The 20,191-nt window shown below is 39.3% G+C and overlaps 1 protein-coding gene across 2 annotated transcripts in view; it reads right to left on the reverse strand.

The window, feature by feature from the left end:
- NUP107 (nucleoporin 107) overlaps nt 1–13,436 on the reverse strand; it is a 47,533-nt gene extending 34,097 nt beyond the window's left edge. Inside the window, exons 1-6 of one of the 2 annotated variants that reach the window (XM_005680201.3) lie at nt 13,314–13,436; nt 11,969–12,060; nt 11,168–11,254; nt 10,421–10,536; nt 8,165–8,309; nt 2,657–2,760 (exon numbers count right to left, since the gene is read on the reverse strand). In XM_005680201.3, coding sequence (XP_005680258.1) covers nt 2,657–2,760; nt 8,165–8,309; nt 10,421–10,536; nt 11,168–11,254; nt 11,969–12,060; nt 13,314–13,321 — 552 coding nt within the window. In that variant the 5' untranslated portion in view covers nt 13,322–13,436. Of the gene's footprint in view, nt 1–2,656; nt 2,761–8,164; nt 8,310–10,420; nt 10,564–11,166; nt 11,255–11,968; nt 12,061–13,313 lie in introns of those variants that run through there. The other variant, XM_018047971.1, reaches the window with a different exon arrangement.

The following is a 20,191-nucleotide window of genomic DNA, read 5'->3' on the forward strand; positions in this document are numbered from 1 at the left end:
TTACTTTACTAGCATGTGAGATGAGTGCAATTGTGTGGTAGTTTGAGCATTCTTTGGCATTGCCTTTCTTTGGGATTGGAATGAACACTGACCTTTTCCAGTCCTGTGGCCACTGCTGAGTTTTCCAAACTTGCTGGCATATTGAGAGCAGCACTTCCACAGCATCATCTTTCAGGATTTGAAATAGCTCAACTGGAATTCCATCACCTCCACGAGCTATGGTCGTAGTGATGTTTCCTACGGCCCACTTGACTTCACATTCCAGGATGTCTGGCTCTAGATGAGTGATCACACCTTTGTGATTATTTGGGTCATGAAGATCTTTTTTGTACAGTTCTTTGGTGTATTCCTGCCACCTCTTAATATCTTGTTTCTGTTAGGTCCATACCATTTCTGTCCATTATTGTGCTCATCTTTGCATGAAATGTTCCTTTGGTATCTCTAATTTTCTTGAAGAGATCTCTAGTCTTTCCCATTTTATTGTTTTCCTCTATTTCTTTGCATTGATCACTGAGGAAGGCTTTCGTATCTCTCCTTGCTCTTCTTTGGAACTCAGCTTTGGAACCCATTTAGATGGTTATATCTTTCCTTTTCTCCTTTGCTTTTGGCTTCTCTTCTCATAGCTATTTGTAAGGCCTTCTCAGATAGCCATTTTGCTTTTTTGCATTTCTTTTTCTTGGGGATGGTCTTGATCCCTGTCTCCTACACAATGTCACGAACCTCTGTCCTTAGTTCATCAGGCACTCTATCAGCTCTAGTCCCTTAAATCTATTTGTCACTTCCACTGTATAATCATAAGGGGTTTGATTCAGGTCATATGTGAATGGTCTAGTGGTTTCCCCTACTTCCTTCAATTTAAGTCTGAATTTGGCAATAATGAGTTCATGATCTGCCACAGTCAACTCCTGGTCTTGTTTTTGCTGACTGTATACAGCTTCTCCATCTTTGGCTGCAAAGAATATAATCAATCTGATTTCGGTGTTGACCATTTGGTGATGTCCATGTGTAGAGTCTTCTCTTGTGTTGTTGAAAGAGGGTGTTTGCTATGACCAGTGCATTCTCTTGGCAAAACTCTATTAGCCTTTGCCCTGCTTCATTCTGTACTCCAAGATCAAATTTGCCTGTTACTCCAGGTGTTTCTTGATTTAAATGCTCAAAAAAGGTTGGCTATTACTATTATTTTAATTATTCTTGAAGCTGTTTTCCTTTTCTTTAAAACAGACAACTTTCTGAGCAGTTTTAGATTCACAGCAAAACTGAATAAAGTATGGCGAGTTCTCATTACTTTCTGCCCCATATGTACACACTCTTTCCCCCCACTATCAGTATCTAGTACCTGAGTGGTACATCTGTTACAATCAATGAAACTACACTGACATGTCATTACTACCCAATGTCCATAATTTACAGAAGGGTTCACTCTTGGTGCTGTACATTCTATGGGTTTTGACAAATGTATAACGATGTACCCATCATATAATATCATTATAATCTGCTCAGTCTCGTACAACTCTTTGCAACCCAGTGGACTGTAGCCCACCAGGCTCCTCCATCCCTGGAATTTTCCAGGCAAGAATACTGGAATGGGTTACCATCTCCTACAAATCCTACTTCTACTTCTTAAATATCACTCCCCTAAAACTCTACTGTGCTTCACTTTTTATCCTTATCTCTCCTTGAACTCTGGCGACTGCTGATCTTTTTATTCTCTTTAAGTTTTCCCTTTTCCAACATATCATACAGTTGGAATCATGCCACATGTACCTTTGCATATCGGCTTCTTTCACTTAGTGATATACATTCAGGGTCCATCCTCAACTCTTTATGGCTTGATAGTTCATTACTTTTAAGGGCTGTGTAATATTCCACAGACTGGATGAACCACAGTTGACTTACCCATTCTCTTACTAAAGGACATCTTGATTGCTTCCAAATTCAGGTTACTATGAATAAAGCTACTATAAACATCTATGCATAAGCTTTTATGTGGACATAAATTTTTTTAATCTTTGGGGTAAATATCAAAGAGTATGATTGTTGGATTATATGGCAAGAGTATGTTTACTTTTCTAAGAAACTGAGAGATTATGGTCCAAAGTGCTATCATTTTGCATCCCTAAAAATAATAAATGAGAATTCATGTTACACATCTTTGTCAGCATTTGGTTTTGTTAGTGTTTCAGATTTTGGTTATTCTAACAGGTGTATAGTAGCATCTTGTTTTAATTTGCAACTCCCTAATGACACATGATATATTTAAAAAAATTTTTTTCAATCTTCACTTTATATTGGAGTAGAGTTGATGTGCAACGTTGTGCTGATATTTAATGTCTTTCCATACACTTATTTGCCATCTGCAGATCTTCTTTGATGAGGTGTCTGTTTATATGTTTTGTCCATTTTTTAATTGGTTGTTCATTTTCTTATGGTTGAGTTTTAAGTTCTTGGTATACTTTGGGTTTTCCTTTGTCAAAGTTGCAAAATCCTTAAAAGAAATACTATAAGATTCTCAATGTGTAAAAAGTAGATCTGCTCTGGCAGACTTTCTATCTATCTCTAAGACATCCTCCTTAAATACAGGAAGGAAATTCACAAGCTAAGTTCAGAAAAAACTTGATTACTGAAGTCTGACCAACAATGAAGTGAAACAACTTACCTGACTACTACAAATGTTCTCATACTCTTCTACAAGGTCAAAAACAGTAGTTGAAGAGTGTTTCAAGAACGATTGCAGGAAATCAGAAAACATACTCATGGATGCTAGAACACAATAAACAGAAGAGGAACAGACAAATTAAGTGACATACTTCCAAGTCATTCTGTTTGTTTGAAAACTTAAACATAGCTCTAAATCTTTCTTGAAACTACTGCGTTTTTAAAAATACATAATTGTGGTAAAATACACATAACTAAATTTATAATTTTAACCATTTTTAAGTGTTCAGTGGCAGAAAGTACATTCACAGAGCTGTGCCACAATAACCACCATCCGACCACAGAACTCTTTGCTTTTTGCAAATCTAAAACCCCAGAGAGCCAAGGCAATTCTGAGAAAGAACAAAGCTGGAGGCATCACACTTCCTGATATCACATTATACAACAAAGGCTAGTATTCAAAACAGTACTGGCATAAACACAGACACAGAAATCAATGGAATAGAATAAAGAATCCAGAAATAAACTCCTACATATATAGTCAAGAAATATTTGACAAGGGAGCCATGAATACTGAATGGAGAAAGAACAGTTTCTTTAAATAAACAGTGCCAAGGAAACTGGAAAATCACATGCAGAAAACCAAAACTGGATCCCTATCTCACAACTCATAAAACTGAACTTGAAATGGATTAAAGACTTAAATGATGACTTTCCGGGTGGTCAAGTGGTTAAGCATCTGCCTGCCAATGGAGGGGATAGGGATTCAATCCCTGGTCCGGGAAAAATCCACGCCTCGGGACAACTAAGGCTGTGCATCACAGCTACTGAGTCTGCACTCTGGAGCCCGTGTGCTGCAACGATTGAACCCTTGAGCCCTAGAGCCCATGCTCTGCAACAAGCAAAGCCACTGAAATGAGAAGCCCACGCATCGGAACGCGAGTGCAGCCCCAGCTTCCCACAAGTAGAGAAAGCCCATGAGCAGCAATGAAGACCAAGCACAGCCAACACTTGGAGAGGAAAAAAAAAATTATATGAAACTTGAAACTGTACAACGCTTAGAAAAAAACATAGGGAAAAGCTTCCTGACACCTGTCTTGAGAATAATTTTTGGATATGACACCAAAAGCACAAGCAACAAAAGCAAAAGATCAACAAGTGGGACTATATCAACTAAAAAGCTCTGCACAGCAAAAGATACAGTCAACAAAATGAACTGGCAACCTACGGAATGAGAGAAAATATTTGCAAACCATATATCTGATAAAAAGTTAACCTTCAAAATATACGAAGAATTCATAAAAAATCAATACGATTTAAAAATGGGCAGAGGAACTGAACAGACATTTCTCCAAAGATGACATACAAACAGCTAACACATACATGAAAAGATGCTCAACAACACTAATCAGCAGGGAAACACAAATCAAACCCACAAGGAGATATCACCACACATGTGTAAGAACAAGTATCACCAATCAATAAGACTAGAAATGGCAAGTGTTGGTGAAGATGCAGAGAAAAGGGAACATTGTGCACTACTGGTGAGAACGTAGATTAGTTTAGCCACTATGGCAAACAGTATGAAGGTTTCTTAAAAAATTAAAAATAGAACTACCAAATGATCTAGCAATACCACTTTTGGGTATATATTCAAAGGAAATGAAAACAGGCTAACAAAAAGGTATCTATAGAAACTTCCCTATAAATACAGTGGTACAGTGGATGGGAATCTGTCTGCCAATGAAGGAGACACAGGTTGATCCCTTGTCTGGGAAGATTCCACATGCCATGGAGCAACTAAATCCGTGGGCCACAACTACTGAAGGCAATGTACCTACAGCCTGTGCTCCACAACAAGAGAAGCGTTGCAACGAGCAGCCCGTGCACTGCAATGAACAGTAGTCTCAACTCCCTTGCCAACTACAGAAAGCCTGCACACAGCAATGAAGACCCAGTGCAACCAAAAAAGAGTAAATAAAAAGAAAAGGCAGCTGTACTCTCATTTTCAATGTGGCATTGTTCACCACAGCCAAGATAGGGAAACAACCCAAGTATCCATCACCAGATAAACAGATAGAAAAGCGGGCTGTATGTGTATACACACACATACACACACATATATATATATAGGCCTGCCCTGGTGACTCAGAGGTAAAGAATCTGCCTGCTCATGCAGGAGACGTGGATTCGATCCCTAGGTCAGGAAAATTCCCTGGAGAAAGAAATGACAACCCATTCCAGTATTCTTGCCTAGGAAATTGCACAGAGGAGCCAGGCGGGCTATAGTCTATGAGGTCACAAAGAGTTGGGCATGACTTAGCGACTAAACAACAACATATTAATACATACATAAACACATACACAAACAAAACCAGAATATTTTTCAGCCATGAGAAAGTGATGTTATTTGCAACAGGACAGACCCTGGATAAACCCTGAAGGCATTAAGTAAAATAAATCTAACAGCTAACAGAGAGATAAATACTGTACTATATCACTCATGAGGAATCTAAAAAAGCCAAACTCAAAGAACCAGAGCCTGGAACAGTGGTTTCCAGGGTCTGGAGGATAAGGGAATTGTGAGATGTTGGTTCCAGTGTACAAATTTGCAGTGGGCAGATGAATAAATTCTGAAAATCTAATGCACACAGCATTGTTATAGTCAATAAATCTGCACTACACAGTTCAAAGTTGCTAAGAGATGAGATCTTAAATGTTCTTATCACAGAAATGATAATTATATAATGTGAAAGTATCATGGAGGCATTAGCTAACAGTAATAATCGTACTGCAATATGCAAGTATATCAAAACAATAAGTCATACACCTTAAACTTACAGAATGTCAATTTCAAAAAAAAAAAAACAAAAAACCCTAACACTGTAACTCTCCATTCTCCCTTGTCCCTAGACCTTTGCAATCATTATTCCACTTTCTTTTTTTTTTTTTTCATTATTCCACTTTCTATGTCTATGAGTTCGACTACTCTAGGTGTCTCATATAAGTGAAATTTGGTCCCTATGCTACTGGCTTATTTCATCAGGCATGAAGTCCTCAAAGTTCATTCATGTTGTAGCATGTGTCTGAATTATATCCCACTAAAAAGTATTTATCATATTTTATCCTTTATCCATCAATGGGATTTGGGTTCCTCCTATCTTTTGTTCACAGGGCTATGAATGAGGAAATACAAATCTCTTTAAAATCTGGTTTTCACTTCTTTTGGAATATACCCAGAGGTCGTGTCCAACTCTTTGTGACCCCATGGACTACACAGTCCATGGAATTCTCCAGGCCAGAACACTGGAGTGGGGAGCCTTTCCCTTCTCCAGGGGATCTTCCCAACCCAGGGATCGAACCCAGGTCTCCTGTATTGAGAGCGGATTCTTTACCAGCTGAGCCCCAAGGGAAACCCATACCCAGAGGTAGAATTGCTAAGCCATAAGGTAATTCTATGTTTAATTTTTTGAGGAACGACCATATTGTTTGCCACAGTACTGTACCATTTCACATTCCCACCACCAACACACAAGAGTTCCAATTTTCCCATATTCTTGCCAACATTTACCATTTCCTGTTTATTTGGGTTTTTGTTCGTTTGTTTTTGAGAGTAGCCATCTTAATGGGTGTGAGGTGCTGTCTCATTGTAGTTTTGATTTGCATTTCCTTAATGATTACTACATCCATCCAGTGTTCAGTTGTGTCCAACTCTTTGTGATTCCCTAGACTACAGCCCACCAGGCTCCTCTGTCCATGGGATTTCCCAGGTAAGAATACTGGAGTGGGTTGCCATTTCCTTCTTTAGGGCACCTTCCCGACTCAGGGGCTGAATCTCCATCTCATGCACTGCACTCTTTACCACTTGAGCTATACTGAGCAAATTTTCATGTGCATAATAGCTACTTCTGTATCTTCTTTGGAGAAATATCTATACACGTTATCTGTCCACTTTTTAGTTGGATTGTCTTCTGCTACTGTTGAGTTGTAGTTCTTTTTATATACTGAATATTAATTTTTTGACTTGCAAATATATTCTGACATTCTGTGGCCTTTTCACTCTATTGACAGTATTTTCTGACCCATATTTTGATGTAGTCCAACTTATCTATTTAGTCTTCTGTCACCTATAAGTCTTTTAAGATTCCAAAGATATATTAGTTTATTAGTCTGTCAACAATTACTACAAAAACATGAGCCAAATTTTAAAACACCTGAATTATATTTTAAGTACACCATAACAAAGTAATTGGGAAAGTTATAGCATATCCTAAAATGACATGCTTTATTCAGGGAAAATATATACACCCTACTATAATATTGTATATCTAAGGCCTCAGCCATGGTTCATACTAAACATGAAATTCTTATATTTTATATATTAAGTACAAAGCATTTTTGAATTACTCAATATTTGAATGCTTATCACTGGCATATACTACAAAGAAGTAGTAGTCACTACATTGTTAAGAGAAGGGTGCTGAAATCAAACTACTCAGTTTTAAATCCTGGTGCCATCACTTCTTAGCCAGGTAAGCTCAAACAGGTTACTTAATATATCTGAGCAGCTGTTTCCTTTCCACAAAAATGAAACAGTTATTGTATTTATTTAATGGACCATGAAATGCGTTAATGTGCATCCTGCTGCTACCGCTAGGTCACTTCAGTCGTGTCCGACTCTGTGCGATCCCATAGACGGCAGCCCACCAGGCTCCCCCGTCTCTGGGATTCTCCAGGCAAGAACACTGGAGTGGGTTGCCATTTCCTTCTTCAATGATGAAAGTGAAAAGTGAAAGCAAAGCCGCTCAGTCGTGTCCAACTCGCAGAGACCCCAGGGACTCAAGCACCAGGCTCCTCCGTCCACGGCATTTTCCAGACAAAAGTACTGGAGTGGGGTGCTACTGCCTTCTCCGAACGTGCATACAGTGGTAAGAATACTGACTAGCACTCATATATGCTAGTCTATAATGATAAATTAACGAAGAATCTATGTCATAATGTGCAGGTATAAACACACTAAAAGCAAATGCTTTTTTCCAAAAGGGAATGGTAATAACCAGCCTAAAGTCAGAATGGTCACAACACTATTTGAAGAAACAGCATTAGCATTCAGGCCAAAACAAAACATGTCAACAATGTCAGATAAAAATTAAACAAAAAGAGAAGCTCTCTCAATAGCACAAGTTTGGAAAGAATAAAAGCATTAGCGACTAGTCTAATAACCTAACAGGGAGCTATTTACACTGAAAAGATTAAATGGCAGGATGCTGCTCCAACTGAGAACTAAGGTGAGGTTCTCAACCTTCTAGAGTTACTACTGGGTTGGCCAAAAATTTCACTGAAAAACCCAAACAAATTTGGCTAACCCATTATCATCAAGTGGCACAGCCATTACCGTAACTAATAAGCACAACAAAAAATATTTTTAAATATTCAGGAATAGGAGATGATTTCCTTGATGTTAAATGACAAACTACTGTGTTACAAACAAAGACCAAAGCTATTTTACCAGCTTCTCCAGGATCATCCTCTCGTAACATTACAGCACTGAGAGTAACGTCCTCTGTTACACTGTGGGGCTCTGCGTTTGTGAACAGCCCTGCACGCTGTGATGAGAAAGCAGTGGCCCAGTTACTGTCATCCAGGTTAGTCACCTAAAAGACAAAGGAGATACAGAAGAGTAATGTAGTTATTGGCACTGAGTGAATAAAGACTTTAATACTATTAACATTTTTTTAAAAAACGTATGTGTTTTTCACTTTTAAAAGATGGCCACATGATTATTTTGTTAAGGATATTATGGCTGTGTTTTCTTCTTTGCACTACTCCATTCTTTTATGCTCTAGTGAAAGTGTTAGTCACTCAGTTGTGTCCAATTCTTCATGACTCCATAGACTGTAGCCCACCAGACTCCTCTGTTCATGAATTTTACTCTCTAGGACTACTTTAAATCAATTTTTTAATTTTGGGAAATATTATGGGATGAATGACTCAGTTTCTTAAACAAATAAATGGTATTGAAAAAAAGGATGATTTAGAAACTTAACAGATTTAAGTACTTGAGACATACCAAGCAAATGCAATGTGTTAAAAAATCCAGGCATGAGCAACAATAAAAATGTACCTTTAAATTAGTCTCCCCAAGGGAAAATGCTAAAGATGGGTGCTGGGACCCTATATATTAATGAGATAGTAACTATGGGCTGAGGAGAGTTTAGCGTCAGCTACCACAAGACCGATTTCCTCTGGGTACTCATCATCAGCACCCAGATCAAACTGAAAATCTTACACAGTAGTGATAGTCTGCATTCATAAAAATGTTTTGTAGGTAGACACATGGTGTACTTAAACTCAACCAAGGTAACAAACAATTGTACTTCCTTCAACCACCTCTCATAACTGATACTAAAATTGGCAAAACAAGATCAAGAAAACATTTTTCACTACAAAGTAACTTCCAAACATTCTGTGATAATCAATACATATTTACTCTATCCTGGCCTTTCAGTTCAGTTCAGTTCAGTCACGCAGTCACGTCCGACTCTTTGCGACCCCATGAATCGCAGCACGCCAGGCCTCCCTGTCCATCACCAACTCCTGGAGTTCACTCAAACTCATGTCCATCGAGTCGGTAATGCCATCCAGCCATCTCATCCTCTGTAGTCCCCTTCTCCTCCTGCCCCCAATCCCTCCCAGCATCAGAGTCTTTTCCAATGAGTCAACTCTTCGCATGAGGTGGCCTGGCCTTTAGAAGAGTAATAATTTTACTATTAAACTTGCAGTTCTGAAGCACTAAATAATAAAAGTCATCATCTTATGTTGAAACCTAGAAGCAGTCAATTCACTCATGTTTTTAAGTAGAATGAGAATAAACGTTGCCAAAATAAACCAGCTTCATAACCAGAATAAAACTGTTCAATGACTAAATCACTGTTAAGATACTAACACTCTAAAATATTTCAAAGATTGATTTAACCTTCTAAGACAAGGAGAGGTTTAATATGCAAAACCATTCCTTTGAAAACACATAATTTAGACAATTTCTGGTGTGTGTAAAACTGTTTTTTCAATAACCACAGAGCCATTTCTGGTGTGTATAAAACTCTCTCTGTTTTTTCAATAACCACAGAGCCAAATAAAGAGCCCTTTTCATCTTGTTCTTGGAACTAAATGAGCCATAACATTCTACTAGTCCAACAAAACTCTTCCGTTTTCATCGTCTCAGTTAGTCACAATTCTTTCTTTCTCTATAGGGTATTTTAAGCACCCAGATCAGGTCATTCTGCATCACAATCTATATGACATTTCTTTTGTTATTTTAAATACTGTATCATAATGATTCCTGAAGAGTGTCTCACTTACTTTTCCTCAAATTTTCTCTTTTCTCTCCTTTAATGCTTTGTTTTTCTTCCTTATGACAGTCTTCATTGCTTACTCTTGGCCTCCTCTTCTATGCTTCAAAACAGGGTTGAGTTTTTACAGCCACAAGCAACCAATCAGAATTTATTTATTCTGATCAGTAAACTGTCAGATTAATACATTTTATCTGCATCTAACTGCTGCTGGTGTCACAGTTTCCACCTATGATGTGAGATGCTTATGGGTCTCAGTTTTCTGGAAGTCTAACCAAAAAATGATTTCAACCTACATAACTGAGTTACTTTAATTATGTATAAGACTTTAATTCTCATTAAAAGTTTTTTAGCTAAATATCATGCCATACTTAAAAAAAGGGAGAAAATTTCAGCCCCATTTTTCTACATACCATAGACAGATTTCCCAAGAACCCTGAAGACTGTGTAAGCCGGGGAGACCTCCCTCCAGTTCCAAGAATGCAGGATACATCTGGTTGCCTCAGTAAGCTCCGGCTTGGTGGAGTAACTACAAGCAAGAAATTAGTAAAAAGAATTCGAAGTGCATGAGCATTGATCATGAAAATGAAACAAGCAAATAAAAACGAACAATTTTCACTTTTCAATTATTTAGATTCTAACCAAATATACTTTCATATTAACATTTCTATAATATCAAGATTTAACTTATTTTTCTAAATACGAACTTTTGGTACTACTGAGCCCACCAAAAAAATTTTACTGCAAACAGAAATGCTGTCATTATAACGTAACTGAACATTAAAAAAAAAAAAAGACACTCATGAGTTCATGAATTTATCAAATTCTAATTTTATAAAGCACACTATAGTATAAAGGACATGGACTCTGAAGTAAGCAGATTATGATTTGAATTTTGGTTCCATTACTTACATTTTATCTGCATTAATCAACTTCTCTAGTTCTCATGTTCAGATTTGGCAAAATAGAGACAATGTCTACTTCACAGATATTATGCAATTATGTAAAGCCTTACACATGGTAAGAGTTCAACAAATAGCAAGTGCAATCCCTATTATTTGCTCTTAATTAAAAATAACTTATAAAATATAATAATATTACAGTATTAGCTGCTATTACTATTATCATTATTAAATGCTTTAAAAGCAAAAAAATCTTACAAGGTTGTCGAAATGAGCTCGGAGTTCGGGGCATAACCTGGTTTCTTGGAGTGGTATTAGAAAAAATTTCATCTTGGGCTGCGCGAACTACAGGAAACGTTAAAGAAAGTTTTTCGTATAGAAAAAAACATCACTAAAGTTAGAATGAACCATATTTCAGTTCAGTTCAGTCACTCAGTCGTGTCTGACTCTTTGCGACCCCATGAATCGCAGCATGCCAGGCCTCCCTGTCCATCACCAACTCCTGGAGTTTATCCAAACTCATGTCCATAGAGTTGGTGATGCTATCCAGCCAGCTCATCCTCTGTCATCCCCTTCTCCTCCTGCCCCAAATCCCTCCCAGCATGAACCATATTTACACTATACAAAATATGGGAATATGTTTTTCAAGGACAAGGTATTTTATAGCTACCATATTTTCTATGCGAAGAGTAAATAATTCCCTTTCCCCTTTAAATTCTAGTTATCAGTTACTACAGTCTTGAACTAAGTGCTCAAGTCTTAGGTTACCATACACTGAACTAAGAGTTCTTAGAACTCAAATAATAAAGAAAATCTAATCTCAGCAAAAGCTAACCACAATATGATAGTTAGCAGTAAAATGGAACATCCTTATTTTCAAGGAAATATGAATCTCACTGAATTTCAGCATATTTACCAAATAACACATCTGAAGAGTTAAAAAAAATTAATTTCCACAGTATTTTATTGCAGCTAGTGTTTAATATCACTATGAAGTCTATAATGCTAATTCCAAACATGTTACAATTTTTATAATGATGCTTAAAATGCAAAGGATACTTAAAGCTCTTTTTTGGGCACTCTGTTTGCGTGCAGTCCGAGTCACCTCTGCCTCCCGGATCACGGGAGATGACATCTCTCCAAAGCCACTCCTAAAATGGCAATAATCAAATTCACATGAATGAAATGAGAAAGGAGCATTTGCAAAAAACTTCTATCATTATGACTGAAGCAAAGGATCCTAAGTCAGTGAAGGCATAGATCATCGCAACTGCCAAGTCTTTTTTTGTTGCTAATACTTCTCTGATTCCAAATCCGGCTTATTTCTCAAAGTCCTGCTCAAATTTTACCCGCATAAAGTCTCCTCTGACTTACTTGTTAATTTTTTCCTCCTCTGGAATTATTTTAACACTCGGAATCTAAATCTATATTCTAACACTGCTTTAAATAATTGCTTCGTGAAGATAAACCTTTCTTCGTTGGATTGAGGAGGTTCCTAAAGTTGAAGGAACTCTTAAAAGGATGTCTGCAGTCTCCAAAGTACTTCAAACCATGGATACTTCTAAGCTGGTGACTTGGGAAACTAAATAAAAAATAAATCTAATAAATTGGAAAGAAATGATCCTTCAAGCTTTTCTTCCCAGAGTACACTAAGGGTGTCGCCTGTCTCAGCACTATTATAGTCACAGACATTCTCAGCCCAAAGTCTAGAAAACAAATTGTGTGTATTATGAGGCCTGTATCTTAAGAATCTAATGTGCATTTCCTCCACTTGAAATCTTCAGATAGATATCTCTGGCCTACAGAATCAAGTCCAAATTTCCTACCATGGCTTTTATAATCTGACCCCAGCTTACCAGTTCAGCCACAAACATCACTTTCATACAAACACACACTGCATGTGACCATTAAGCTACACTTTCATATCCTTACACCTTTATACCTTTGTAGGCATTCTTTTCAGAGGCCTACATTCACCTCTTTGGTCTATCTGGTGAATACTTACTCATCAAACAGCCCCCTAGAATCTAGAAACACATATCCAGGTTGGCAACTTGGTTCTTAGCTTCCTTTGTTAGCTTCCTAACGGATCAAGTTCCTTAACCTCTTTTAGCCTCAATGCTATGTATGAAAAGAGGATCACAGTAGCTACCTTCATAGGACTGAATAACTCATCAGGCCCCTACATAAAGATGAGTTATTCAAGGATCTTGGCAAGGACCATATCCGTCCCCGGCCCAAGCGGCCTTTCTCCCTTAGCTGCAGTCTTCCAGCCGGAAAAGGATGCCTAGAATCAGCACCCAGGCCCTCGTCTGCTTCCTCTGAGTCGGGTTTCACCTGTCTCATTCCTCCAACACGCTGGAGAGGAAAGTGATCGACTTCAGCCTTCACCACCAGAACTTACCTGTCCATGGCGACAGCCTTCTACACCGAGAACTTTGCAAACTCAACTCCAGTTTAGCCACCGCGTTTCAGCCTACCCGCTCACCAGAAGTAAACCCTTCGACCCGGAAGCAAGTTCTCATGTTATCGCGAGGGGTGGAAGCGGAAAAGAACCAACTTTCCCTCTAGGCGCATGCACAAAGCCGCACTTTCGGCCTGCGCAGGCGCAAAGTTGTGTCGGCGATTAACGGCTCCGGGCTGGGCAGGGCCGGACCAGGGGCCGGGTAGAAGTGGGGTAGGAGGCGGGGCCTGATCGTTTATCCGTGCTGCGCGGCCGCCACTTTGCTTGACTGACATTTGTGGGCGTGGTCCAGGCGCCGGTGTCCTGCTAGAGGTCCTGATGTATATTGATGGTATAGAAAAACGTGAAGCCATTTCCTCATACTCTATGGGAAACACCCTGGTCGTTGAATTCAGACGTGCTGGCTCTGCTCTACATCTTGGAGGTTCTTATATCTCTGACTGTACTCACCTTGTTTGAGCTGAAGTGTAAACCCCTTACAGTCTTTGAAACTGTTTTCCATAGTAGGTAATTATCCTTTACTTGGTATATTTCCCTATTAAGGAGAAAATGATCACCTGTCTTAAAAAGTGTAAAAGGTGTTGGTATCGCCCTCTATTTCAAAGTGCATTAGTCAAAAAGCTGTATATTCTAGCCCTAAAGGAATAAGTTTACGTTTTCCTTAGGCATTTGTTGATATATTCCACCCTAATCCTGGGAAATGTCGTTCTAGGAGGACTTCTTCATACCTAATTCCTGCTGAGACAGCGTGGGGTTTTGAAAAAACGTGGCGTTGAGCTCCATCTAGGTTAGAAACCCCGGCGCTGCAGATTCCTTGCCTGTAAAATGGAGATAACGCGTTCATCACAGAGTTCTTGGGAGGATTAAAACGAGATGTCAAAGGTGCATCGCACATAGTAGTCATCGAAATGTTAATTTTCTCCTCCATCAATAACTATTTGAGTCTCACCCTAGTACCCTCTTTTTTTTTTCCGTATTCTAATTTTTCTTGTATAAAAGAGTACTTGTCTCTTAATGGAAAATGAAATGTGGCCTTAATGTTTTTTTGTCAGTACTGGAATCAGGTTTATTCAAAGTAGGAGCCTGTTTCAGGTTCTTGCCATGTGTCCCCTGGCAAATGAATTGTAAAGTGTTTTATTGTAAAATGTATTTGCGGTGATTGACCATAAGGCACACAGTAAAACGGAAGAGCAGTTTGGAGCAAAGAATTACCTCCAAGGTTCAGTTCATATGTAAAGAGGGAACATTTGTGTAAAAAGTGTACCAGGAAACTACCCTGGAGGTCCAATTGTTAAGACTTTTCCTTCCACTGAAATGGGTGTAGTTTTCATCCCTGGTCCGGGAGCTGAGATCCCACATGCCTCTGAGCCAAAACAACAACAACAACAAAAACCCAGAACATAAACAACAGAAGCAACATTGTAACAAATTCAATAAAGACTTTAAAAATGGTCCACATCAAAAAATTAAAAATTAAAAGTGCCTCATTCAAAAGGCAACAGCAAGCCCAGAAATAAGGAATGATTCCTATGGGCTGGGTAATTTCATAGACCGGGGCTTTCCAGATGGCTCAGAGTAAAGAGTCTGCTTGCCAAGCAGGAGACGTGGGTTCTGTCCCTGGGTCAGGAAGATACCATGGAGAAGGAAATGGCAACCCACTCCAGTATTCTTGCCTGGAGAATCCATGGACAGAGGAGCCTGTAGAGCTATAGTCTATGAGGTCCCAAAAGATTCAGACATGATTTAGTAACTAATCAGCAGCAGTAATTTCATAGGCTAACAAGTGGAAGAATTATTTCGACTATTTTGGGGAAGGCAGGAGGATTTCAAGGAATTAGGCCACCACCACTTGATGGCCTTTTACAGAGGGTGGGCCTCAGAACTGTCATGGCAACTATTATTTAGATGCTAATATATTACAATAAGCTTATAAGGTTCAGGCTTCCCTTGTGGCTCAGCTGGCAAAGAATCCACCTGCAGTGTGGGAGACCTGGGTTCGATCCCTGGGTTGGGAATATCCTCAGGAGAAAGGAAAGGCTACCCACTCCAGTATTCTGGCCTGGAGAATTTCATGGACTGTATAGTTCATGGGGTCACAAAGAGTCAGAAACAACTGAACAACTTTCACTTCACTTTATGAGGCTCAGTGTCTACAGGAAGTTGAATCTTCTGTCATCTTGGACCTAACTGGTTCTAACAGTTTATGTCATATTCTCAAAGGCTATGTCATTTTTTAAAATAATAATTTTATTTGCTTATTTTTGGCTGTGCTGGGGCTTCACTGCTGAATGGGATTTTCTCTCCTTGTGGCGAGCAGGGACTGCTCTCTAGCTGTGGCGTGCAGGCTTTCCATTGCAGTGGCTTCTTTTGTTGAGGAGGACAGGCTGTAGAGCACACCGGCTTCAGTAGTTGGGGCTCCCAGGCTCTAAAGCACAGGTTCAGTTGTTGTGGTGCGTGGGCTTAGTTGTTCATGTGGGATCTTCCCAGACCAGGGATGGAACCCAGATGTCCTGCACTGACAGGTAGATTCTTTACCACTGAGCCAGCAGGGAAGTTCAAAGTCTATATCATTTTTTAAAAGGAGGTACCCTGCCCCATTCTCTTCTGTTTCAGTTTTACACTACTACATTTGGGGATTGCTTGTTACATAGCCATAGATAACTGGAACAAATGGGATTAGACTATAACACTGTTTTATAATCTGCTTTTCCACTTAACAGTGTGAACATGTTATCATGTCAAGTATTACTCATCTCCATCATTCTTAAATTAGCCAAATATTTTGAAAGAGGAAACTTTTGTCTCTGTTTACATTAAGGATACAGCTTCACAGTCTGACCTCAACCCTCACTGCTAAATGAAATCTGCTCCAAGAAAAGTCACCAAAGATCTCTTTGTCAGGAAAAGTTTGCTTTTCATCTCTCATCATCTTGGGTGCGTTTGACGCTGTAGACCAGTGTCTTGTCTGCCACCTTCCTGTAGGTGGGTGTCAGGACTTTACTAATGGGCTTCTCCGGTCTGAGTCCTCTCTGGCTTCTCTTAACTAGTCTCCTATGTGGGCTTTTGAAATCTGCCTTTCCCTTAAATGTTGATTCATTTTCTTCAGAATCCTAACCTAAGCTTTCTTTTTTTCAACTCTGCAGAATCCTCGGTCTTTAAACTACCAACTTTTTCCCTCCAAGATTCTCAATCTATACTTCTTGTCCGTATCTTGCTTTTACTGGACATGTCCACTGTGAGGATACAGAGTATCTGAAATCTAATATGTTCTGATTCTAAGCTTGAACTCAACAGATCTGCCTCCTCACTCAAGTCCCACCAAAACAACAGAACTACAACCCTATCTCTCCGACGTTTTGCATCTTTGCAAATGGCCACATGCAGTTGCCCAAGCCAAAAGCTGGGGTTTTATTTCAGTAGGAGGGAAATTTCACAGGGCAGAGGTATTCATCTCTTCACTGTAGATCTTCCAACTGAACTTATTTCTTCCTCTTGCTGGGAGAGTAATCTTCTAAAAATATAAGTCTGACCAGGTAACTCAAATTTCAGTTTCTATGTGATCTCAATTTTTAACTTCAAACTACTTGACTCAGCCTTCTGGCATCATCTTACCACTCTCTTTATCTCAAATTCTGGGTTGTAAGCATGTTCAACTACAATTCCACACATTGCCATATGTCCTCCACGTCTACCAAGCAGACGCAAATAAGGAGTAATCAATGCCCACATCACAAATGCTATGCAGTCATAAAAGGATGTTTAGAGATAGTTCATAATAACTTGGAAATGTTTCTGTTTTGTTTTAAATCAGGGAAGCAGGTGGACATATATTATACATCAGTATGCTCAGAAACAATGTAAAAATACTAAATAGGGGCTGGGATGATAGTGATCAAGGATGAACTGGTCACAGAGGTTTTTTTAGGGCACTGAAAATATTCTGTATGATAATATAATGGTGGACACATATCATATATACTTGTCCAAACCCATAAAATGTACACCACCAAGAGTGAATGAACCTTTATGTCAATATCAGGAGTAAACCCTTTTGGAAACTCTGTGGACTTTGAATGATTATGATGCTAATGCAGGTTCATCAATTGTGAAAAAAATATCCCACTCTGGTGATACAGGCTGATAATGGGAGAGGCACTACATGTGTGAGCGGCGGTCAGGGGGAGATATGGGGAACTTGTGTATTTTCCTCCAACTTTTGCTATGAACCTAAAACTAATCTAAAAAAAAGGAAGTCATTAAAAAATATCTGAAAGATCACACGAAATGTTGATAGTGGTTGTCTTTGGTGAGATTTGAAGACTTTGTCTTGATTGTTTTTATTGTCTAGTTTACTGTGCCTTTTTATAAAAAGCAGTATATTTTCATAACATATAACATAGTTGAATTGAAATTCAAAGGACTATTTTAATAAATTCATTTAAAATTCAATAAAAACAAAAGGAACAATAAAAAAAATTCCAGTGAGTCAGATATGAATCAGGTGAATTAAACTATGGCAGGTGCTGAAATTTTTTTTGCCATATCCAAAACAGTGAAGAATTTTGAATGTAGTGGTAAGATACACTATCAGTCAGTCAGTTCAGTCACTCAGTCCTGTTTGACTCTCTGCGACCCCAGGGACTACAGCACGCCAGGCTTCCCTGTCCATCACCAACTCCCAGAGCTTGCTCAAATTCATCTCCATTGAGTCAGTGATTCCATTCAATCTTCTCATTCTCTGTCGTCCCCTTCTCCTCCTGCCTTCAGTCTTTCCCAGCATCAGGATCTTTTCCAATGAGTCAGTTCTTTGCATCAGGTGGCCAAAGTGTTGGAATTTCAGCTTCTGCATCAGTCCTTCCAATGAATATTCAGGACTGATTTCCTTTATGATTGACTAGTTGGATCTACGTGCAGTCCAAGGGACTCTCAAGAGTCTTCTCCAACACCACAGTTCAAAAGCATCAATTCTTTGGCATTCAGCTTTCTTTACAGTCCAACTCTCACATCCATACATGACCACTGGAAAAACCATAGCTTTGACTAGATGGACCTTTGTTGGCAAAGTAATGTCTCTGTTTTCTAATATTCTGTCTAGTTTGGTCATAGCTTTTCTTCCAAGGAGCAAGCGTCTTTTAATTTCATGGCTGCAGTCACCATCTGTACTGATTTTGGAGCACAAGAAAATAAAGTCTATCACTGTTTCCATTATTTCCCCATCTATTTGCCATGAAGTGATGGGACCAGATGCCATGATCTTCGTTTTCTGAATATTGAGTTTTAAGCCAACTTTTTCACTCTCCGCTTTCACTTTCATCAAAGGGCTCTTTAGTTCTTCTTTGCTTTCTGCCATAAGGGTGGTGTCATCTGCATATCTGAGGTTATTGATATTTCTCCTGGCAATCTTGATTCCAGCTTCTGCTTCATCCAGCTCGGCATTTCTCATGATGTACTCTGCATATAAGTTAAATAAGCAGGGTAACAGTATACAGCCTTGACGTACTCCTTTCCCGATTTGTAACCAGTCTGTTGTTCCATGTCCAGTTCTAACTGTCACTTCTTGACCTGCATACCTTACCTGCCTCATGAGAAATCTGTTTGCAGGTCAAGAAGTACACTGTAGCTTATATAGAACAGTAAGTAAGTAACAGGATGTTCAGATATGGTTCAGATCATGGTGGCTTTTGGTTTAATTTTAACATTTGGGGATCAGTTTTCTTCTCTGAGCTCAAAACATTGCCAGTTCAGTTCAGTTCAGTCGCTCAGTCATGTCTGACTCTTTGCGACCCCATGTACCGCAGTATGCCAGGCCTCCCTGTCCATCACCAACTCCCGGAGTCCACCCAAACCCATGTTCATTGTGTCGGTGATGTCATCCAGCCATCTCATCCTCTGTCGTCCCCTTTTCCTCCTGCCCCCAATCCCTCCCAGAATCAGAGTCTTTTCCAATGAGTCAGCACTTCACATCAGGTAGCCAAAGTATTGGAGTTTCAGCTTCAACATCAGTCCCTCCAATGAACACCCAGGACTGATCTCCTTTAGAATGGACTGGTTGGATCTCCTTGTAGTCCAAAGGACTCTCAAGAGTCTTCTCCAACACCACAGTTTAAAAGCATCAATTCTGCACTCAGCTTTCTTTATAGTCCAACTGTCACATCCATACGTGACTACTGGAAAAACCATAGCCTTAACTAGACAGACCTTTGTTGGCAAAGCAATGTCTCTGCTTTTTAATATGCTGTCTAGTTTGGTCATAGCTTTTCTTCCAGAGAGCAAGCGTCTTTTAATTTCATGGCTGCAGTCACCATCTGCAGTGATTTTGGAGCCCCCCAAAATAAAGTCAGCCACTGTTGCCACTGTTTCCCCATCTATTTTTTCCCATAAAGTGATGGGACCGGATACCATGATCTTAGTTTTCTAAATGTTGAGCTTTAGGCCAACTTTTTCACTCTCTTCTTTCACTTTCATCAAGAAGCTCTTTAGTTCTTCTTCACTTTCTGCCATAAGGGTGGTGTCATCTGCATATCTGAGGTTATTGGTATTTCTCCCGGCAATCTTAATTCCAGCTTGTGCTTCCTCTAGCCCAGCGTTTCTCATGATGTACTCTGAATATAAGTTAAATAAGCAGGGTGACAATATACAGCCTTGACATATTCCTTTTCCTATTTGGAACCAGTCTGTTGTTTCATGTCCAGTCCTGACTGTTGCGTCCTGACCTGTATACAGGTTTCTCAAAAGGCAGGTCAGGTAATCTGGTATGTCCATCTCTTTCAGAATTTTCCACTGTTTATTGTGATCCACACAGTCAAAGGCTTGGCATA

The sequence above is a fragment of the Capra hircus genome, chromosome 5, assembly GCF_001704415.2.
Source record: "Capra hircus breed San Clemente chromosome 5, ASM170441v1, whole genome shotgun sequence".
NCBI classification, from domain to species: domain Eukaryota; kingdom Metazoa; phylum Chordata; class Mammalia; order Artiodactyla; family Bovidae; genus Capra; species Capra hircus.